At 40.2% G+C, this 23882-nt stretch overlaps 1 protein-coding gene across 16 annotated transcripts in view; it reads right to left on the bottom strand.

Moving 5' to 3' along the window:
- Positions 1 to 23882, bottom strand: part of ATG5 (autophagy related 5) — a 144487-nt gene that overhangs the window by 21452 nt on the left and 99153 nt on the right. For 15 of the 16 annotated variants that reach the window (XM_024102451.3, XM_024102452.3, XM_024102453.3 and 12 more), the window contains one exon: positions 7817 to 7934. In XM_024102451.3, the coding sequence (XP_023958219.1) occupies positions 7817 to 7934 (118 nt within the window). Of the gene's footprint in view, positions 1 to 6314; positions 6389 to 7816; positions 7935 to 23882 lie in introns of those variants that run through there. The other variant, XM_065588282.1, reaches the window with a different exon arrangement.

A 23882-nucleotide genomic window follows, 5' to 3' on the forward strand; every position in this document is an offset into this window, starting at 1 on the left:
CACCAAAGGCTCTTACGCAGAGTAAACTGCCATGGGATAAGAGGGAAGGTGCTCTCATGGATTGGTAACTGGTTAAAAGATAGGAAACAAAGGGTAGGTATAAATGGTCAGTTTTCAGAATGGAGAGAGATAAATAGTGGTGTCCCCCAGGGGTCTGTTCTGGGACCAGTCCTATTCAACAGATTCATAAATGATCTGGAAAAAGGGGTAAAAAGTGAGGTGGCAACATTTGCAGATGATACAAAATTACTATAGATGGTTAAGACCCAGGCAGACTGCGAAGAGCTACAAAACGAATTTCTCAAAACTGGGTGACTGGACAACAAAATGGCAGATGAAATGTAATGTTGATAAATGCAAAGTAATGCACATTGGAAAGCATAATCCCAACTATATATATAAAATGATGGGGTCTAAATTAGCTGTTACCACTCAAGAAAGAGATCTTGGAGTCATTGTGGATAGGGGTATGGAACGGCTTCCGTATGAGGAGAGATTAATAAGACTGGGACTTTTCAGCTTGGAAAAGAGATGGCTAAGGGGAGATATGATTGAGGTCTATAAAATCATGAATGGCGTAGAGATAAGGAAGTGTTGTTTACTACTTCTCATAACACAAGAATTAGGGGTCACCAAATGAAATTAATAGGCGGCAGGTTTAAAACAAATAAAAGGAAGTATTTCTTCACACAATGCACAGTCAACCTGTGGAACTCCTTGCCAGAGGATGTTGTCAAGGTCAAGACTATAAGAGGGTTTAAAAAAGAACTAGATAAATTCATGGAGGATAGATCTATCAATGGCTATTAGCCAGGATGGGCAGGAACGGTGTCCCTAGCCTCTGTTTGCCAGAAGCTGGGAATGAGTGACAGGGGATGGATCACTTGATGATTACCTGTTCTGTTCATTCCCTCTGGGATACCTGGCACGGGACACTGTTGGAAGACAGGATACTGGGCTAGATGGACCTTAAGAATGGCCCTACTGGGTCAGACTAATATTCTTATGTACTGCTATACCCCTGTGCCAAAGGCTAAACCATTTATAGATTGTTATAAAATGGGGAAACTGAATATTATTTGTCACCAGGTAGAACTCAACTATCGCACAGGGAAGGGTGCAATAAACTTCATCGCCCCTACCTCTCATCCCATTTTTAACCCAATCATTTGTGTCTTATAAAATAGTTACTATTCTAATTCTCTTACTGTTGCTGGTGTAATGTAATTTTGGAGAATCAGGAAGGGAATACCACAGATGCTTGCAGAGAGCATAACGTTGGTTTCGGCCAGACACCACAACATATAAAGAGACCATACACAGAGATTTGACTAAAGTACAAACTGCAACTTTTATTCGGTAAAACAGGGGAGGAACAGACAGGTGGCTCCTCCCCACAAACTATCTGGAAACGTAAGTGTAGTGCAGTTCCTAAACATCTCCACAGGCACAGCAATCCTTAAGAAGCAGCTACTTTTAGCCCCCTCCTGTGAAATTCACCAGGTATTCAAACCAAGAACTCCAGATCCTCCCTTACAGGTGTTGTGTTTTTTTTTTTTGGGGGGGGGGGGGGGGAAGAAGGAAGAATGTGAGTTTAACCAAGGAATGACTTTCTGCACCAGATAAAGAAGCTCTCCCCTCGCCGTGCAACGTGCAGTAAAGGGTTAATCAAACACTATCCAGCCAATGACTGGGTCTGCTGCAGCAACTCTGGCTCCCCGCTACCTCAGTTAACCTGCACTAGACACAGGCTACACAGTTATGACAAGTGACTATCAATATTACACTAGCACCTCATGTGCTCAGAAGAAGGCAAACCCCCACACCTTTAGCTGCCAGTTAAAGGCCCTTTAAAGTGCTCTGGGTTTTGACTGGTGCCAAGTGGCAAATCTAGCAGTGAGAAATGGAGTGTGTGCGTGGAGGGGAGGGGAGGTGCTCAGTGAAAGGAAGTCCAAGAGACAGGCCAAGTGGGACAAAGAAAACAGACACAAATGGCATCAATGCTGAAGAAGAGCAATGTAAGTTGCCTCTCCTTCCACACTGAGGGTGCCATCAAGCCAATGAGATGTGCATGCAGGGCATGAATAAGCCAATTGGGCTTATTGGACTAGGGGCCTCCAAACTTTGCCTAAGTTCTGTTCATTTACAAGGCTATTGAGGGGTAATAATGGGGCAAATACTGCTCTTTCCCAGAATGGCCAGGACCCCATAGATGTGCCTTTCTTTCACTGATCCAGTTAACCCTGCCCTGGATAAGTGGGGATGGGGAGGTGGGCAGCTACATTCACTTCCCATCTAGAGTTGTTCAGCAACTTATATTCTGAATATGATACAGCACTTATCACTTGTGACAAGAGAGACTAGGAGGCAAATATCATCAAAATACAATTTTCTACCTGAATAATTTACTGTAAGTGAGTGCTTAGAAAACTGAGGGAGAACAACAAAACAATTAACATGTAGTCTTTAACAGAACTTATTAATAAAAGCTGAAAGTTAATTTAAAACAGCTGACCTCTAAGGAACACTAATTGTATGACATCACTCAGTACAGCATATCAAAAACCTACTTAAAAGAAAAATTCGGAGTCTTTTTTTGATCCTGTTTTAATTTTTAAAAGCACTAATGACATTTCTGCAGAATGAGGTCAATTCACAGATTTTCTGAATGAACGACAATCCTGTGAAAACTGAGATTGCTGGATAGCCTAATGTTTGCATCATCACACCCAAATGTTTACCATTTGAGTCCTCAAAGCAGTATGAGACAAAAATGAAAACAAGTTTTACAAAGACTTCTACAATACTAGTAAATTAAAAATGCATGTAGAATTGTTTAGTAATGGTAGCTGTGGAGGAAAAGTCTCTTTCTACATGATATTCATTTTTTTTAAGTGGGGAAAAATAAATCTCAAGACTCTCCAAAGAGAGAGTGTGTTTTTCCTTAAAAGATAAAATTTTGTATTTTACTTCATTTTAACCCCCTTCTACCTTCATCAAAATGTACTATTGAATACATTGGTGTCTCTGCTTGGATGCTCCTTACTGTAGTTAAAGCAAGAGCATGTTGTACACATATGTATTGACTAGCACTAAATAGGGATTGGACACTTTGCCAGTGGGTTTCACAGATATTTGCTGACAGCAGAGGAATGGAGAGACTCAGGAATCCAGGGTTCCATTCCAAGCTCTGGAGAGGAGTGTTCCCTAGTGGGCACAGACTTCTGCCCATTCTTCCTCAAGTGTGACCTGTTCTTGCCCCATCCCCTGCAACATATCTTTGTTCCAGTCCTATCTCTTCACCACTTTGACTCCTCATCCCAGTCCCTTTCTCCTCACCTAGCCAGTCTCAGCTTCTACTCTTTAGGTTTCTTATCCCAGTCTCCTTGACAAGGAAGTCCTAATTTTGCCCCCTCCTGGCTCCTCATCTGACCTGTCTCTCTCCCCCACTCTAGCCTCCAGCTGCCACAACCTCACCCCCACTAACTCCCAATACCAGTCTTCCTCCCATCCAGGCTCCCTGTCCCAGTCCCTTTGCCCAGACAGTCCCAGTCCCCCGTCCCACCCTGCACCCCATCAGATCTATCTCCCTGCATCTCTCATTGGTCCTCAATCCAAGTCTCCTTGCCCAGCCAGTCCTAGTCTCCCCGAGCTCTTCATCTGATTTCAGTCTCACCCATACCTACTGGCTTCAGCTGCTCCCAGTAACAGTCTCCCTGCCCAGCCAGTCCCACTCTCCCCCAGGCTACCTGTACCAATTAATTTCACCAGTCTCCCACAGGTCCAGCTCGTCTCATCTGCATTCAAATCAGGCAGCTTCCTCTTACACCTGCCAGAGTCCAGCAGAAGGCTCACTGAGAACACAGGAGATCATCCCCCTGCTTTTAGTTCAGTTGGCTGGACCTAGGACAGACTGCAGCAGCCCAAATCTGCAATTTCAGGAAAAATCCTGCTCAGCCCCAGGCTGGAGTCCGTATGCCCAGTGCAGGACTGGGGACTTCAGATACTAAAATCTAAGGAGTCTCTAGTTGTGTAAACTGCATGTGTAGACTGATTTTTCAACATTTTATAACTTGACCAAATTTGGGCAGATTTTCATGGGGACAGCAAATGTTCCCTGACACAAAAATGACCCCTTTGCCAAATTTCAAGTCCAAAGCATGGAGATGTTAGCTCATTTAAAAGAAAAGGCAGTTAGAATTTTTTAACATGGGCAAAACAGTGTATTTTTCCCTAGCTTGTTATCGAAAATGGCTGCACTGTTTTGGCTTTAATTGTCAAATCTGCAATGAAAGTGTTCTTAAACCGGACAACATATGCTGGGTCATCATCCGAGACTGTCATACCACAAAGTATATGGCAGAATGTGGGTAAAACTACGGAGCAAGAGACATAAAATTTTCCCCCAAGGAGTGTAGTCACAAATTTAATTAACGCATTATTTTTTTAACAAACGTCATCAGCATGGAAGCATGTCCTCTGAAATGGTGGTTGAAGCATGAAGGCATATAAATTTAGCATATCTGGCATGTAAATACTTTGCAATTCTGGTTACAAAAGTGTCATGTGAACACCTGTTCTCACTTTCAGGTGACATTGTAAATAAGAAGCGGATAGCATTATCTCCTGCAAACGTGAACAAACTTGTTTTTCTTAGCGATAGACTGAACAAGGAGTAAGACTGAGTGGACTTCTAGGCTCTAAAGTTTTATATTGTTTTGGTTTTGAGTGCAGTTATGTAACAAAAAAAATCTACATATGTAAATTTCACTTTCATGATAAAGAGATTACACCACCGTACTTGTATGAGGTGAACTGAAAAATACTATTTCTTTTGTTTATCTTTTTTACAGTGCAAATATTTGCAATAAAAAATAATTATATAAAGTGAACATAGTACGCTTTGTATTCTGTGTTGTAATTGAAATCAATATATTTGAAAATGTAGAAAAATATCCAAAAATATTTATAATAAATTTCAATTGGTATTCTATTATTGTTTAACAGTGCAAATAAAACGGCGATTAATTTTTTTGAGTTAATCTGTTTTGAGTTAATCATTTGAGTTAACGGAGATTAATTGACAGTCTTACTTTTTATGTTAACTAACTAGCATGATCTGATAAAAATATTTATATTAATGTGTGCGCACACAAGTGCACACCCACAAACCATCCCTCATGTTTTTCTAGAAGAGATGAGGAATGAGTAACAACTGGGGATAACAGAAGGCAGGAAAGGAAGTGACAGCATTGTGAAAAGGAACAAGAAAAGTGTTTGCTATTGTCAGTTAGCTTGCAGTCAAAAGACTGCACTCTCCTCTGGTAAATCCTGTGCAAGCCATTCTCTGTAATAGCAAAAATATACTTCTCAAAATATCATTGTTACTTAAGGAGAGATTAGCTGTTTGAAGATACTAGTAAGATGGTGGCAAATATAAGAGAAAAATGAAAAACTGTAGAAAAAGCCAAGGCTGCAGTTTGCCAAAAAAAACATCTTTATGTTCATCCCATTTAATATGTACATCCAACAACAGTTTCAATAAACTATAATCTTTCCTGGATTAAGTTCAAAAACAGAACTGTAGCTGCCCGTGTAGCTACTTACCAATACAATGCAATTTGTGAAATAACAGGATACTACATCAATGTAGTACTTACTCTGTCATGCAAGTGTGCTGTTAGAAACTGTATGGAATCTGTTATATAATTTAAAAAAAATAGACAGTGATTATAGGTTGATTCCTATCTGAAATTTATCTAGCAGAATTACAAGAACAGCACATCTTTTAAGTATGTGCATTTTTAAAATTCATTAATTTTACCGTTGCATGTAGTCTGGGCCACCACAAGTTCTGTAAGAAAATCAATGTTTCTGAAAGAAGCTTCAACTTCAAGCTTTACAGATGTTTGACATATAAGATAAAGTTTAGGTAAAAAAAGTTACAGATTAACTAATTCCAAAATATCCAAATTAAGAGAATTCGTCTTCCGATTGCTAGAAATTAAAACTACAGAAAGCAAAAATCTACGAAGGTAAATTAGTAAAGGACAGTGTTCATTGTGGAAGAATGAATTCTGGTTTTCTGAATAATAAATACCCAAGAAAGATGTGGCCGGCACTTGATCACCCAAAAAACCTGCATAACTAAGATTCTCTCCTTAATCCTCCTTTTAACATTTGTGAAAGGATACTCACGGATTAAATCAAATTTAGGAAAAAGCTTTCAATGTAATATACATACCATTATATACAAAAAACAGTTAAGACTAAATTTAGACTGCAAGGTCAAGCACTCAAAAGTTATGAAATACCAGATTTAGGTTGCTCATGCAAACTTAATTCTGTCTTGAGTGTCCATCCTTGGATACTGAATGAGGCCATGGCCCTATAGAAAAAAGTGTTTTTAATTACATGATCGTGTGCTGTCACTTCAACGCACAAGAAAGCAGAATTAATATTGCACATGCAACCATAAATTTGGCATTTCCTAACTCTCAAGTACTTGATTTTGCACTGAGAATAGCATTCTTTTGACAGAGTATTTTACATTAATTTTTTTTTTTAAGGAAGATGGTAAAAAGTAAACTTTTTGAGAGTGCCCAAATAACTAATAAGACTTAGGCTCCCAAATTGCCTCTGAAAATGGGGCTTAAGCTCCTAATTCATTTGGGAACTTCTAAAAAGGTTAGTCCAAAACAAGTTGTATTATGTACTTTAGCCCTTAAAAACACTCCTTACTCATATGGGAATTCTGTGTCACTGCATGGATATCCCCTGCAGATTTCTTTCCTTCCCCGCAGAAAATTACTTCTGACGAGGAAGCAAAGGGAAGCCACAAGAGCTGTCACACGCCCCTCCTCAACAGCACAGGCAGGTCAGTTCAGGCGCCCGGAGCAGCTGGTAGAGACGTAAATTACCGCGCCAAGGGGCGGCGCTGGGCAGTCGTGCATGTGAGTGAGAGAGAGAGAGAGAGACTGACTTTGTCCCTCTTGCTCGCTATTGCGGCATGCTCAGCAGGAAGGGGTAGGGCTTTGGGGTGTTTCTAAGGAGGTAGGCCTGTGGCATGCTCTGTCCCCTCAGGCAGAGCAGAATGTAGCAACCTGCCTGCTTAGTGAATTGTTCCGATTGTCTTTGTGAACTCCCTCAGGAGTATAAAACAGGTATAAAAGTTTTAAGGCTCCTTTACATTGCCAGGGTGCTGTACAGGACAGTGTGGCTTATAAATGCTTATGGTGCTTCAGTGATTAGAACTGGTGTAAATTTTTGTACTGAAAAAATTTCCTATCAAAATGTGCTCCATGAACTGTTTGCTACTGACTTTTCTGGAGACTGTCAGTAGCAACATAAATTATGAGTTTGATTCCCCAGCTCTCACTTGCTCTTCAGTGGCCTACGAGGTACCACTGCATGGCTGCATATATTTGACGATTAATAACTAGAAATAAAGGATCAAACCTAGCTACATTACTATTAGGCAAGGGGATTTGGGGATTTCTTCCAATGCTCCCCGCTTCCATTCTCCAGCCATTGTATTGTAGTTTAAATAAATTACCTAAATAATTGAAACCAGCATAATTATATTGCATTATTTTGACAAATAAACATGCAGAATTTTAAAATATTGTGGCAGAATTTTTACTTTTTGGTGCAGAATTCCCCCAGGACTAACTCCTCCCCACCTCTGCTGCCATAATAGATCTTCAGCAAGTACAAATCCTGAACCTTCAGCATCATAGCTCATACTTCTAACTACACTATACATAAATAAGGAACAGTAAGAATTACTCTCTCATGCTAACTGTTTATAAAGTACCTTCAGGAGTAATTGCAGCAGGACAAACTTCTTTTAGGAGATCTCCCAGCGTATTTAGCTGCCCATTTGCAGCAACCGGACGAAATAACTTCTGTATAAAAGGTCGTTCCGTTGTTACCTGTTTTTAATATAAAAAAGTTAGTAAAACTGCAGTAATTTAAGCTCTAAGGAAGTGAATCAATCATACCACTTTTGGGGGGCTGTTTGGCATTTTAATCCCTTACACATTTTTGCCTCTGTTTTCCATCAGACACAGAGTGCTACAACCTAGTATGACACAGCTTTTAACAGTTTTATGTCTGTTGGCACACTTATCTTCCTTCATAGGGGAATGGATCATGGATATACTTTTGAAAATTCCTCCCCACCGTACCCCCAAATTATGTCGCTCAACAACCCTTCTCACAAGAAATGCACTGTCATGAAACAAAGACGCAAAATGAAGTTTGAAAAATCAGCTTTATATCTTAATAATGGTCAGATGTTAGGTATGGCAGTCAAAAACACTTGTGGTTCTATCATTTCTAAAAAAGTGGGTGACAAAAATAAAGTGCTCCTTAATTATGTAAAGAATTTAGTACACTAACATAATTCTGTAAAAATTAAAATTGATTACTAGTATTTGGCCAATGTGTTCACTATTTCCCCCCCATGTGACTGTGCTACATGAATTAAAAGAAAAGGTTCTTAGGCATTTGAAAATTTTATGCTTAGGTTTTTCAAACTGTAAAATTGACTAATACAAATCTAGCTTGTCGACAACTTTCTAACATGTTATTTAAGAAAGCACTGCAATATGCATGAGCCAGTTACCAATATGAGAAAATACTAATATTGTATAGGTTACAACATTACATTAAGTATCAGAGGGGTAGCCGTGTTAGTCTGAATCTGTAAAAAGCAACAGAGGGTCCTGTGGCACCTTTGAGACTAACAGAAGTATTGGGAGCATAAGCTTTCGTGGGTAAGAACCTCACTTCTTCAGATGCAAGTCGCATCTGAAGAAGTGAGGTTCTTACCTGGCACCTTTGAGACTAACAGAAGTATTGGGAGCATAAGCTTTCGTGGGTAAGAACCTCACTTCTTCAGATGCAAGTCGCATCTGAAGAAGTGAGGTTCTTACCCACGAAAGCTTATGCTCCCAATACTTCTGTTAGTCTCAAAGGTGCCACAGGACCCTCTGTTGCTTTTTACATTACATTACTTAATCACAAAATGCAAATTGGCATTGTTACTAATACAACATAAAGAAATACATTTAAGTATAACCGAAGCGTTAGTTCACCTGACCAATGTGAATATGATATTAACCACATTAATTTTAGCTGTTGTTATGGATTTTACACCTCTACCCCGATATAACGTGGCCCAATATAACACGAATTCTGATATAACGCGGAAAAGCAGCACTCCGGGGCGGAGGGGTGCGTGCTCCGGCGGATCAAAGCAAGTTCGATATAACACGGTTTCAGCTATAACACGGTAAGATTTTTTGGCTCCCGGGGACAACATTATATCGAGGTAGAGGTGTATTTATATGTGTACAGTATTTCGCACAATGGGGACCAACCTGGATGCTTTAAATATTACCACATAAACTTTAAATAAAAAAATAGATTTCAATCTAAGCAGATCTTGACTTGGTTAGTATTCATATGGAAGAGACCTTCTATTAGAGCCCAAATGCAGAAGAAAATAGTGGCCCCTCTTTTCATAAGTTAATATTGTGCCTGTGCTTCTGGACATCCTTCCACTTGTGGTCATTACTTTCTGCTTAACAAATTCTTCCTACAGTTTCAACTAGAAACAGTATTTTTCACTTCCTAATCCACCACAATATTTAGTGTTGGACTGCACTGTTCAGTAAATCAGCAGCTGGCAAAGTTAATCCTATATAGAAAATCAAAAATACCCTCAAGGTGCATGAGCATGGCTCCTGAGGCAAGAAATCGGTCCATAGTTTGCAGGCACTTTGCACTGATATTGACAATAAAATAATTTTCAACTTCTACTTTTACAAAAGCAAATATTCAACTGTTGGCCAATATATTTTTCTAGGAAGTTTAAATTATTTATTGCTATTAAATATAATAGTATTAAATAAGATCTATATAGCACCATAAATGTGCACTGCATTTCAGAAGATAAATGAAGACTGAGCCCCAATTCAAGAAGCCCTTACAATGTGAGCAATGATTTAAAAAAATGTTAGGAGATAAGTAGGGACAGTATCGGGAAGGGGTAGGATGAAGCCATGGATAGTAAGACCACATGGGAGCCTAGCGTATGCTTTCTGAGTTGTACTCACATTGCAAAATAACAGGGTTTGGATCAGAGTCACAGTGGGACTCAGGCTCTGACCCTCCCCCCCAGCAGGATCCTAGGAGCTAGGTCCTGAGTGCTTGCTGACCTAAGTCAGACTCATTTGTGTGTGGACAAAAGCAGGTGCTTAGGCTCGAACCTGGGCTAAGTGTGCAGGGTAGACATACCCTCAGTGATTGCATTTTTTGTATATGCATTTTATTAGAGTATAGTTTATAAGCAACTCTGAAGATTAACTGCATTTTGAACTGATAGGTTGGAGAAGAAAGATGGTCCATTGATAATGACACTAGCCTGGGAGATCCAGGTTTAATTCCCTGCCTTCCTTGTGATCTTGTATAAGTCATTTAGTGTCTCAATCCTTCTGTTCTCCATGTGTAAGATGGGGATAATAAAGATTGGGAGGTCCTCAGATATTTGGTATGGAAATGGGGGTCATAATACATAAAATAGTCTAAGAAGGGAGCTAAATTGAGGGGACTATATAATTATGTATTAAGTTAACAATGAAAAGCTCATTTAATTTTGCACCACAATCACATAGTCTAAAAAAGTCACTCCTGCTTCCCTGGTTCTTTTTGGCATCAACAACACATCAAATACTGCATAAAATCCACAATTTGATTAGCCAGACATTTTATTCAGGATGCAGCTTAACATGAAAAAGCATAACCCACAGATTGTTGGTTTTTAATCTCAAAAACCATAGAGTAACCAGACTTTCCATCTAAACTGAAGTCTTGGGTTTCCTAACTAAATATTCTGCTGTTATCCTAATTGTACTTCAACCACTGCAAATTACCTTACATTCTGAACCCACACTAGAAACATCTTTAAAATTCCCATATGTGAACAGCTTGGCAACATGAAAATGTAAAACTTTAGTCTTTCCTGCATACTTCATTATAAACCTCTACCCCGATATAACGCGACCCAATATAACACGAATTCGGATATAACGCAGTAAAGCAGTGCTCGGGGGGGGAGGGGGCAGGGCTGCGCACTCCGGCAGATCAAAGCAAGTTTGATATAACGCGGTTTCACCTATAACGCAGTAAGATTTTTGGCTCCCGAGGACAGCGCAATATCGGGGTAGAGGTGTACTTTCAGCAGCATGCCAAAAATCATATTCTGCAGAACTTTTGTAATGATCATAGTACTTTAAAACAATTAAAGTATTTCTGATAGAGCAATAATTATAATTACTTTTAAACAAGTGTAAACTTAACCACAAAGCTTTAAAATGAGCAGTTGGAGCTCACATAATGATTTAAGTTTCCCACACATAAGACAGTACAGGAACATTTAACTACTCAAAAATGAAATATATTATACTTATTTTACATAACTGTACCAAATGTTATGTTATTATCCAGTAAAAAGTATATTTTTCCATGAAATTTTCCTAAAAAATGTCTTTGGCTTTGCATAAATGCTTTCAATTTAAAAATCCTAATAAAATGAAGAAGTGTTTAAGTTACAGGTGATAGAAATAGCTTATAACCAACAACAGTGTCTGACCAAAAGTATTACAATACTGCATTCTTACATTACATTTTTAGCAGAGGAAAGATAAGGCATAACTCACTTCGGTGGGAAAAAATGCAGACACTTTGGACCATATATTGCCTTCATCTACACCCTTCAATGTCAAGAGGAGCTGTGTACACTTTTACTGAGAAGACAATACAGTCCAAAGTTTCAAAGGTCAAGCTTCTCATCCTCACCTTCAGTTTGAGAACTCAGCTTCACCTCTCTCACTCACTATTTCACTCTCTTACTTTGTTCACTGCACCAACATGTCCCATCTTGGAGTTCCTTTTGGCTGTTTACACTATTGAATTATTGGTAAACGAACAGGTGGGCCACCAATATAAGAACCAACTTCACAGTGTGTCCACAATACCCAGTGCTATTTTGTCCAACATCCACATTTGTGCTTTACAAGAAAGTTGTAGTTATTGTCCTCTGAGCATCTCAGTTCCCAGTAGAGTTCTCTGAAGCAAGGGTTAAGAAGGCCTTTGGAGATTTCCAAGAACCAAATGAACTGTGGAAGAAGAGGTCTAACTCCCATAAATCACTCGGTGCCAGTGCCATTTCCTAAATCTTTCCTCAAATGGAGGCCAGCCTGAATGTTCAATTCTCACTCCTTGAGCAAGAAAAAGAGTTTTTGAAAAGCAGTCAGGAGGGGCCTCCATGGAGCCTGATACTCCAATGAACTAAAGATTGTATTATTCAACGGTGATACAAACCTCAGTGAATTATCGTGGCAATTTAGGTCACACAGGATTTTATTTATTACACTGCTCTACAGCTAAAATGCTTCTGAAATAAATGTAGTCAAACTTTACTAATTCTGGGTCACTGAGAACAAAAATGATGCTTAAAATTGTTGATTGGCTCTAGTTTTCAAGATATGCTATTGGGTCAGTATATTCGACCCTTGACTTGGGAATGGCGGAGGATAAGTGAGTTATAAAGGGAAGGTATCTCAATTTAAACCAGAAATGACTAAAATACATCTTTGACTGGATCTATGAATAAATCTATGACTGGGTTTGGACAGTACTTGCTTTTTAGGCAAAACAATGAATGATGCAATCTGAAGCTGGTATTGCATCATACATGATATGAATTGCATCATGTTATTCCCAGAAGTCATGGATGATGCAAACATAACGAAGCTTACATCACTCTGCTGAACAAATTGCCCTATATCCGCTCTAGAAATCATACAGTGTCGTGCTTCCTTATTTTTCAGTGTTTGATTTTGCAAAGGGACACATTTCTGTTTAGCCAAAGTGAGCAGAGATGCCTTGTACTTGTGTGAACAGTGCAGATAACTTCTGCTATGTTTGTGGTGAAGTGACTTTTGCATCACAAAAGCGCAGTATAACCACTACAGTTAAGAAAGCCTATCACCTTTATTTTGGCTGCAAAATTGGAGATCAGGACAAGAGGTGGGCCCCACACATATGCTGCAACACTTGTGCAACAAATCTTCGCCAGTGGTTGAACAGGAAAAGGAAATCTATGCCTTTTGCAGTGCCAATGATTTGGAGAGAGCTAACAGATCATACCAGCAATTGTTACTTCTGCATGGTGCCTCCAGTTGGGAAAGGTGTGTCAAAGAAGAAAAAGTGGACTGTGCATTATCCAAACATTCCATCAGCTATACGCCCAGTACTCCACGGAGGAGAACTGTCGGTTCCTGATGCACCAGAATCATTCTCACTTGAATCAGACGAGGAAGAGGATGACACTTCTGGTCCTGAACCATCAATGTCACAGGACCCACATTTTCTCCCATCTTCCTCCTCCGAACCACACCTCATAACACAAGGTGAACTGAATGACCTTGTCAGGGATTTGGAACTACCCAAGAGTAAGGCAGGGCTGTTGGGCTCCAGACTACAGCAGTGGAATCTCCTGGCAGGTGATGTTAGGGTTTCCATGTTCCGTGACCTTCAAAAGGATCTTGTCCCATTCTTCTTCATGGAAGGTGATCTTGTAGCCTGCAACATCGATGGTGTGATGGCAGCCCTCAACATCGTTCACAATCCAGATGAGTGGAGACTGTTCATTGATTCATCGAAGACGAGTCTTAAAGCTGTTTTATTGAATAATGGCAATGTTTTGCCATCAATTCCAGTTGGTCATACAGTCCATATGAAGGAAACCTATGACAACATGAAACAACTTTTGAGGTGCATAAACTATGACCAACATCAGTGGCAGCTTTGTGACGATTTGAAGGTTGTTGCTCTCTTGCTTGGTCTGCAGACTGGATACACAAAGTACTGCTGTTTTCTCTGCAAATGGGATAGTCGTGCAAGAGATTCCCACTACATCAAGAAAAATTGGCCACTCCGACAGTCATTGGAGCCTGGGAGGAAAAGTGTTCAGCATCCACCACTTGTTGAATCAAGGAAGATTTTGTTACCACCCTTACACATCAAGCTGGGTCTGATGAAAAACTTTGTCAAGGCCATTGACAAAACACAAGCAGCTTTCAAGTACCTCCATGGAAAAATTCCAAGGTTAAGTGAAGCTAAGATAAAGGAAGGTGTCTTTGTTGGTCCTCAGATTTGTGAACTTCTTCGAGATGATGCATTTGACCATGCACTGCGTGGCAAGGAAAAGACGGCACGGGAAGCTTTCCAGTTAGTGGCAATAAATTTTCTCGGAAACAACAAGGCAGACAACTACAGGTTGTTGGTGGAAAACCTCCTCAAGGCATACAAAAGCCTTGGTTGCAACATGTCACTAAAGATACATTTTTTGGCATTCTCATCTAGATTTTTTTCCACCGAACTGCAGAGCAGTGAGCAACGAGCACGGCGAGTGATTTCACCAGGACATTGCAACAATGGAGAAACGCTATCAGGGCAAATGGAGCCCATCAATGCTTGCAGACTATTGCTGGACAGTGACAAGAGATGCTCCATTTAATGAATACAAGAGACAAGCCAAGAAGCGCCGAGTAGACACTGAATAGGACTAAACTATGTACATAATAGTTTTTTTGCCTTTTGTTTCATAATAAATTTTATTTATATAACCCTTTTGCTGATTTTTAAAGTGTTACATAAGCAGGACAGGTGAAATATTATCATGTAAAGCAACCTAAACACATGAAAAGACCTAGGTTTACAATTTATGATTAAAACTCTACTATCTATGCAATATACATAGACATAAAATGTAAAAACTTAAATATCTTAGAAACAGTAGCCAATCAGTTGTTTTAATTGTCATATTTGAATTCAGCACATCAAAATACATAATAAATAGCACATTTTATCTCTAAAGCAGACGACTTCTCAAAAATTGTAGACCAGTGTTATTAGACCTAGTCCTCAGAGATAAAGAGTTGCTAATCACAGCCAGCACTGACACAGAAATTGAATACAGGATCCGCTGTGCTAGCACATCTTTTAGAAGACTACTCAAATGAGTCTTCAATGATAGGGATCTACAAACAGATACCAAGATCTTGGTTTACAAGGCAGTTGTCATTCCCACCCTTCTCTATGGGTGTGAGACCTGGGTAACCTACAGATGACAGCTCAAGTGTCTGGAGTGGTTCCAGCAGCGCTGCCTCAGGAGGATTCTCAGGATCAGCTGGGAAGACTGACGCACTAACATCAGCCTTCTCTCTGCAGCCAACACCAGCAGTATAGAAGATCTGGCCACTGTGTACGTATGCCTGACACTCGCCTCCCGAAGCAAGTACTCTTCTCTCAGTTAAGTCCGGGAAGAAGAGCTCGCGAAGGGAGCAGAAGCATTTCAAAGACATAATGAAAGTATATCTTAAAAAGGGAGCCATCAACCCAACAAACTGGGAGGACCTGGCATGGAAAAGAACACAGTGGCGCCACACCATACAACAAGCCACAGTTCACTTTGAGGAGAACCCCCTTGGCAGACATCATCCTCACATCGAGGGATAGCTGAAGAAGAAGCTAATTACAGAACTAAACATTAATTGTGGCATAGGTACAAGTGAACAAGACTTGATCTCATTTATAGTGAGCAAGCAGAATGAAGTCCAGACAAAAAAAAAACACACACACATATATATATATATACACATATACATACACACACATACATACACACATACACACACACACTCTCTCTCGGTGCTTTAACAGGGCCAGTTTCACAAAAGCTGAAAACAATTACGAGCCAAATCAGCTGGGAGGAACGATTTAATCAGAAAAATGTGAATGACAATCAGGAATAATTTAAGAACACCTTACTAGATGCCCAAAAAGCCACAATCCCACAACTGAGGAAGAAGGCCATGCTGGTTAAAAAACTGGCCTGGTTTAGAAGGGAAGTGAAGGAAGCTATAGGAAACTAAAAGACAAGATCATAACTGGAAGAAAGAGGGAGTTGATAGTAATGAATATTAATCAGAAGTTAGGAATTGTAGAAAATTGATAAAGGAAGCAAATGGACACAAGGAGAAATCTATGGCCAGCAGAGTTGGGGGGGGGGGGGAGGGAGAGAAGAGGAAAAGGAGGAGGTTTTTTATGAACAAAAAAGAATCCTGACAACAGTACTGGTCCATTACCAGATGGAAATGCAAGAATTATCAATAATAATACAAAAAAGGCAGACGTGTTCAATAAATATTTCTGTTCTGTATTTGGGAAACACAGGTGATATCATCTCATCAAATTGTAATAACACTATTTACATTCCATTAGTATCTCAGTAGGATGTTAAACAAAAACTGCTGAAGTTGGACATTTTTAAAACAGCAGGTACAGTTAACTTGCAAGCAAGAGCTTTAAAATAGCTGTCTATGGAGTTTGCTAGACTGTTAATGCTGATTTTCAATGTGTCTTGGAGCACTGGGAAAGTTCAACTGGAAGAAAGCTAATGGTGTGCCAACTTTTGAAAAGGGTCAACAGGATGACCTGGGTAATTATAGGCCTGTCAGCCTGACATTGATAATAGAGTGGCCGATATAGGACTCAATTAATAAAGAATTAAAGGAGGGAAATGAAATTAGTGCAAATCAACATGGTTTTATGAATTCTACTGCTAAATTATTCTTTACCTTAATCTGCTAAATACTGCTTTTGTAAACCTACATAATTTTGAAGCTGTCATTCTGCCAAGTTGCAGTGTAACATCATGTCTCAGAGTCATGCCAGGCTTACCATACTAGATAATAGAGTTAGTCACAATTCTTTGACACAAGAACTAAATAACGGTTTTACATCTCCAACTTGTAACTAAAACCATGTAGTGAAAGGAAGGAGTAGAAGCATGCTCAGCACACCTATATAGAAGATACCAGAAAAACGGACTCACTGGCAGGATGTGACAGATTTATATGATTCGCAATGAAGCCAAATACAGAATTAAACACATGATTTTTTTCCAATACATTTTTAATTTTAATAAATTATGTATTTTCAATCACTATCAAAAAAGTTATCATATTTTCCTACAGTAGTTACTGTACTATAACAAACATTTTCATTTTATCTAGCAGTTGTATCAGGACTTCAGCAGTTAAACAACGAAGATAAAACTTTAGTTTAATTGTGCAGTTAGTCATTTTATGTTGGTAACTAGGTGAAGTATATGTTCCACATTGTCTTAATTTTTTGTACAAGTGCCTTGACATATTACGAATAGAAGACTTTTATAAACAGAAAAATAAATAGGACACACCTAGGATATTTAAGTAGTATTGATAATAGTCATACTCATTTCAAGTGTATGCACATGCTTAAGTGCTTTGCTGGATCAGGTTCTAGAGATGCCTCTGTGACCATTTGTCTGTACACCTGAATACTATCATGGCAACTGTGCACTTAAGTTACATCTTCCAAAATTCTGGCACATTCATGGTTTCCTGCTCCAGAGATCACGTGTTCATGTGAAATTATAAAAAGTTATAATGGATGCTGTTAAAAAATGCTTTGTAATAAAATTTAGAAAATGTAAACTTGCTCAATGAATCTCATTTTTCTATTATAGATGAGTATGCATCTGCTACTCCCAATTATATTTTCTAGTTACTTACAATATGCAGATAAAGTTTGAAAATAATCAGACTTGTCATTATTTAGATTTTACAGACCTTAACTTGCATATAGCGTCATTAAGGATTATACATTAAAGTACACCTCTACCCCAATATAACACTGTCCTTGAGAGCCAAAAAATCTTACCACATTATAGGTGAAATTGCGTTATATTGTACTTCCTTTGATCCCCCGGAGCGCCCAGCTCCCCCCCCCCGGAGTGCTGCTTTACCGCGTTATATCTGAATTCGTGTTATATCGGGTCACGTTATATCGGGGTAGAAGTGTATTAACTTACACAAGTTTTATGCAAGTTTGAAGCTCTTTAGTTCTTTAAAATTAATATACACTATTTTAAAAAGCTGAAACAAATACACATGCAGTAGGCCCTTGGCGGAAGCTTCTAGTTGCCAGAGTCTGTTATTTGGCAAATGTTATCATGTCTACAGGTGTAACAAAGTAAAGTGATACTTAAGCTAAAGACCACTAGTGTCAACTGAGACTGTAGTTAAATTAAGTCAGTCATTAGAATTACGTACACATCTGGAATGAATTTAGGATTCTTTTTATATTTTTTTTTATGTAGTAAGGCTTATTACAGTTGTGTCTAGACAATAATACTGAATAGTTTTTGGTCACATATGGTTAAGGACAATTTTCCTAATCCTATATGGGCAACAACTCATCCCATCCTCACATTGGACAGGATATGTTATATGGAACAACTGAGATTCTTCCCTGATCTACACGATTAACAATAACAACCTAACATTACTGTATTATAAACCTATACAGAAACATGGCAACTATTTAGACTGGCTCTCCCACACAGACGGCTTATGATGATTCTTTCTTGTTAACCTCCCATAAAAAAGAAGCTACCAAAAACATCAGACTTTTTCTGATTGTTTATTCAAACTGGCAGGATGCCTCCCAGTCTTATTTTAGAAAAATATTTTCAGAAGAGCAATAAAGCCAACTGTTATTACATCCATGAAAAACATTTGAAAGCTAAACTAATTGCATGCATTCTAGTGGTTGGAATATGACATATGCCTACTCAGAAAATACACTTTACTAAACTGAGGTGACTCAAAGTTTAATATGTTGATCTAATTACATTATCTTAAGAAAGAACCATTACCCCCTTACCATAACTGTGGTTCTTTGAGAGGTGTTGTCCGCATGGATTCCACGCTATGTGAGCATACACCCCATGAACATAAGATCAAATTCTTTTGGGCAGCAGTGTCCCTATATGCCCCCCAACCCTGAACACTCCTGAAGGCACAAACAACAGGATGGGCTCAAGCATCCCTCAGCTCCTTGCAATACAGAATTTTGTAATAGCAGTGAAGGTGGTCAGGTTGTGGAATGCATGTGGACAACACATCTCTATGCATCGCAGTTGCTGTAAGGTAAGTTACCTTTCTTTGTTCTTTGGGAGATTGTCCACATGGATTCAACTCTTGGTGACTAACAAGCAGTTATTATTTTGCTTGAAGGTTGTCCTAGGTGTCCTACTTAAACAATGACTGCATGACAGCCCTACCAAAGCAGCCATGCAGTCTCTACCAAAGAATAGCATCTACCAAGCCTCTACCAAAGAATAGCATCAAAGTGATGGGCTATGAAGTTGACCTTTGCAGCAGCATTTTGAATAGGACAAGACTTCATTTATCAAAGTCAGAGAAAAGGTTGTTGCAGTAATCAAAACATGAGCAGGTGAGTTCCTGGACGGAAGTTTTAACTCTATGAATGGATAGGAAAGACTGTACCATACAGATGTTATGCAGAAAGAATTTATAAGATAGTCTGGATGCAAGGAGTCATTTCTGATGCCCAGTGTACTGTCCACCATCTACCTCTTGCATCTCCATGGTGTTCAACCAGCCAACTTCCATGCTGTCAGCTGCAGTATCTTTGGATTTGAATGCAATATTTAGCCCTGATCTTGTGACACCAGGTCCAGGCAACCTGGAATCCTGATTCATGGTTGCATGGACATCTACAGCAAGCCGAACCGGCAGAATTGCCTCAGCCAACAGGGAGCTACGAGGATGAATCTCATTTGGCTTTAGCTATTGTCTGGGATTTAGTGGGAATGATAGAAAGGCATAAAGAAGGAAGGCACTGTAGAAGGAAGTTGTCCAGTAAAGACGCTGGACTCATGTGCCTCCTCCTCCGGCACAGAAGTTTGGCACTTGGTGTTGTCCTGGGTGATGAACAGGTCTATGACTATGTTTCCACACTGGTGGAATATCAAGTTGGTGATGGATTTCAACAATCACCACTCATGGCTGGCGATAGATTGCCTGCTTAGGAAGTCCATCAGGTTGACTTCATCATCTGGAAGGTGCAGGGCTGTTGGGATGTAAGGAACGCACTTCCATAACCTGATCACTTTCTTGAGGGGAGGAGGAGAAGGGATGAAGAGTGCCCTCTCCCTTGTTTATGTAGTACATTGCACATGTATTATCTCTTACTATCTGCATTCCTGAGTGTCATAGGACCAGGAAGAATACCAGGCATGCCAGTCTGATGGCTCTGAGCTCTAAGAAGTTTGTGTAGTTTCATTTCTTCCAGGGCCCAAGTCCCATGTATTTGCAGGTGGGCTTCCCAACCTTGCTAGATGTGTCCATTACTAATGCTCTGGGATGGTGATGTAGACGCAATTGACACCGCTTTCTACACACTGTTAAGCAGCAGCTAACATCAGATTAGTGCCAGGAGTACTTGGGATGCAACTATAACTGACTTACTCATCTCATGCTTTGCAGGGAAATAGACTGATATGAGTCAGAGATGCAAAGGTCTCAGGAGAAGTCTGATGTATATACATGAGAATAAAAGCCAAACGTAAAGCTACTATTGTTGATGGATGTTAAAATCAGTTTTCCATAATGTCCAGAGTGAGGAATCTGTCCTGAGGTAAGTGAGCCCTTGCCATGTTACATCTATCCTGGCTCCTATGAACTTTAGCTTCTGTTATGAGATAAAGCAATTTCTGCAATGGGATGAGAGAGAAGCTCTCATAGTTCACCAGGAGCCCCAGCCTGGCCCTGAGCGTAAAGGAGGGAGAGAGCACTGATTACACCTTTCAGAGCTTCCTAATGTGACCTGTCTCTGATCAGCCAGTCAAGATACAGACAGACACCGCTGCCCTTATTCTTAGGGTACTCTGCCATTATGGCTAAGCATTTTATAAAGACTATCAGTGTCACAGAGAGTCTGAATGGCAGCACCTTCAGATACTTTCTGAGAGGTGAACGGATGGTGATGTTGAAGTACATGTCTTGTTAGTCGGGGTGAACAAACCAGCTCTGAGCATGTAGGGATGGAACAATGGAGGCAAATATTACCATCCCGAATCTGAGGCGGCCGCAGATGTATTTGTTTAGTTTCCTCTGTCTCCTCCTAGGACAGGATGAAGACTCCCTTTCTTTTTCAGAATGCAAGTATTGGGAGTAGAAACATCTTCACCTGTAATCCTATGGATCCTCTTTTATAGCTCCTACACAAAGTAACAAGACCACTTTTGTTTGAAAATGCTCTCATCAGAAGGATCCTTGAAGAGGGACAGAGAAGTGGAGAGGGAAGTGAATTGCCATAGGCAACAATGTTCAATACCCATTTGTTGGCTGTAACATCCATCCATGTCGGGTTGAAAGGAACAAGGTAGTTTCCAGAGGTCAGTTCCAGGATTTTCTTGGCATGGCTCTAAACTGTCTCATCAAATCTGCTGCCTTTGGGAGCAAGGTTGGTGTGAGATGGAGGAGGAAGATGATGGGCACCTCCACATATATGGAATCACTTACTGGGTGGATACTCAGGATGGAGACAGAAAAAGAGAGTTTCTCACAGTCTCTGAGGTGGCTGATACTGGAAGGGCTTGCAGTACACTCTTCTTCTCCTTCCCATTTCTCAGCTAGCTGGGGTTGGGTCACCGGCTCAGTCTTTTCCAGGCTTCCTGTGCCAATGCTCACTCCATATCCTCTCTGTCCTCCCACACAAAATCTATCCTCTGTTTTCTTATCCGTCTTCTTGTTCTCTGCTCATGAACTCTAATCTCAAATGCCTCCCTAACAGGATTTCCTTCATCCATCCTTCATACATGCACATACCATCACAACCTCCTCTCTTGCAGCTTCTCTCTGATACCACGGATGTTGGTCTCACTCTTGGTTACATCATTCTGCATGTGATCCATCAATGTCACTCCTCTCGCTGCCCTCAAACAACTAATTGCAATGGCTTCAAGTCTTCTCAAGTGCCTCTCTTTGGTTGCCCAGGTCTCTGATCTGTACAGAACAGCTGGTCAATCATGGTTTGATACAGTTGCCCCTTAAGTAGTCTGGGCATCTGTTTATCATAAGTAATTCCACTGTCTTGCACCAGACTTCCCATGTGGTCAGCAGCCTCTCTTACAATTCTCTGTTGGTTTCTCTATTGGCCACTAACCAGCCCCAAGTATTTAAATGCAGAAAGATGATTTAGCTGCTGGCTCTCAATGTTAATCATTTGTCTTGGGTCCACATGAGTCACCCACATGACTTCAGTCTCCTCTTTACTGATTTTGAGGCTGCCGCTTGTTAATATCCTGTTCAAGAATCAACTGTCGGGACCAAATAGTACTCACTACTGGCCATTAGCACAGTATTGTCTACATAGATCAACTTCAAACCATTTGGATTTGCTTACTTATGAAGTCCATCACAATTATGAACAGTAATGGGCTAAAAGCTGATTCCTAGTGGTGCCCAACCTTCCTTTCAAAACCCTCCATTACAACCAAAAACCATCTGCAACATTGTCATACAAACCCATCACCACCTCGACAAGGTCCTCCTGTACTCCACAGAATTGTAGCAGAGGCACCAGCCGAGGTACTTTCTCAAATGCCTTCTCCAAACTGAGGAAAGCCCATCCATGCTTGATGTTTCCCTCCAGCTTCTTTTCCAACAACCATCTAATGGTGAATGTATTATCTATCATCCCATTTCCTTTTCCAAAACTAAACGGCTTCTTTCCTAAAATGGGCTCCAATATTCGACAAATATGAGTATCTATGATTCTCTCTACAGTTTCTTGCTGTAGAACAGCAACTTAATTCCATGATACTTGGAGCAGTCTTGTATGTAACCTTTATACACTGGTACCAGTATGGACTTTCTCCATTCTTTTGGAATTTTCTTCTCTTTCCAAACTGCATGCAGAATGCACAAGCCAACATAAACATAAACCAAGCTCTCTCAAGAGTTTGATCATTTCCGCTGTGACTTTACTGCTGCTTTTCCATGTGCCATCTTCAGCAGTACAGCCTTAATGTCTGCATCCAAGGTCACTGACATCTGTGATTATCGGGCACCTGATTGTACTGAAACTAGCCAGACCGTGGGTGGCCCAACTACTGCCAGTCCTTCACTGGGACTTGATACCACATGCCTTCAGAGTAATTTGGGTATCATCCTTTCCTCTTGGGCAATGGCTTCCTGCTCGAAGCAAGGGAGGAGTGGCCCGGTGACAGGGAGAAGTATCTCTCTGGAAATGGTGCTGCTGATCGGTATGAGTTCAGCACTAATGTGAATGAAGTCAGTGCCAATATCTGTGTTGATGCCAGGTCTCATGCTGGCAGGAGCTGTAAGGAGGTTCAAAGACATATCTCAGTACCAGAGTGGATGTTGGGGTTGATGTTGGTTCTGATGAACTTGTCTCCTTGTCTGATCTAGTCACTGATGTCTTGGTGCTATCTCTCATCAATACTGAGGATTTTGAGGGGATTCTTTATGTCTTGAATCCTCTTTGCAGGATGATTATGTTGACTGCTCCAAGCTGTGTTTGTGCTTGGTGTGGGACTATATTTCTGTTTTGGAGGATAGAGCTGGTCTCTGTCCTAGAGTTGATGTTGATATAGTTGGTGTTGAGGATGTTGGCACCAGCAGTGATGGGTTTTGGTGCTTTTTTTGCCTTCTTTTCCCAGCTGAAACCAGGATGTGGTGCCTGCTAGCTAGGGAACTCGCCAAAGACAATTTCCTTGTTTCTAGTAGGGAGAACATCTCCGCTCCTGGATCCAAAGCTACTTTCCTGGATTGCTCCAAGAGGTGCAGTTTGAGTCTTGGGATTTCCAGGTGTGGGATAAAAAGAATGGCAGATAGAACACGTCAAGGACATGACTCTCCCCAAGGCAAAAC

This window comes from Chrysemys picta, chromosome 3, assembly GCF_011386835.1.
Source record: "Chrysemys picta bellii isolate R12L10 chromosome 3, ASM1138683v2, whole genome shotgun sequence".
Lineage (NCBI taxonomy): Eukaryota > Metazoa > Chordata > Testudines > Emydidae > Chrysemys > Chrysemys picta.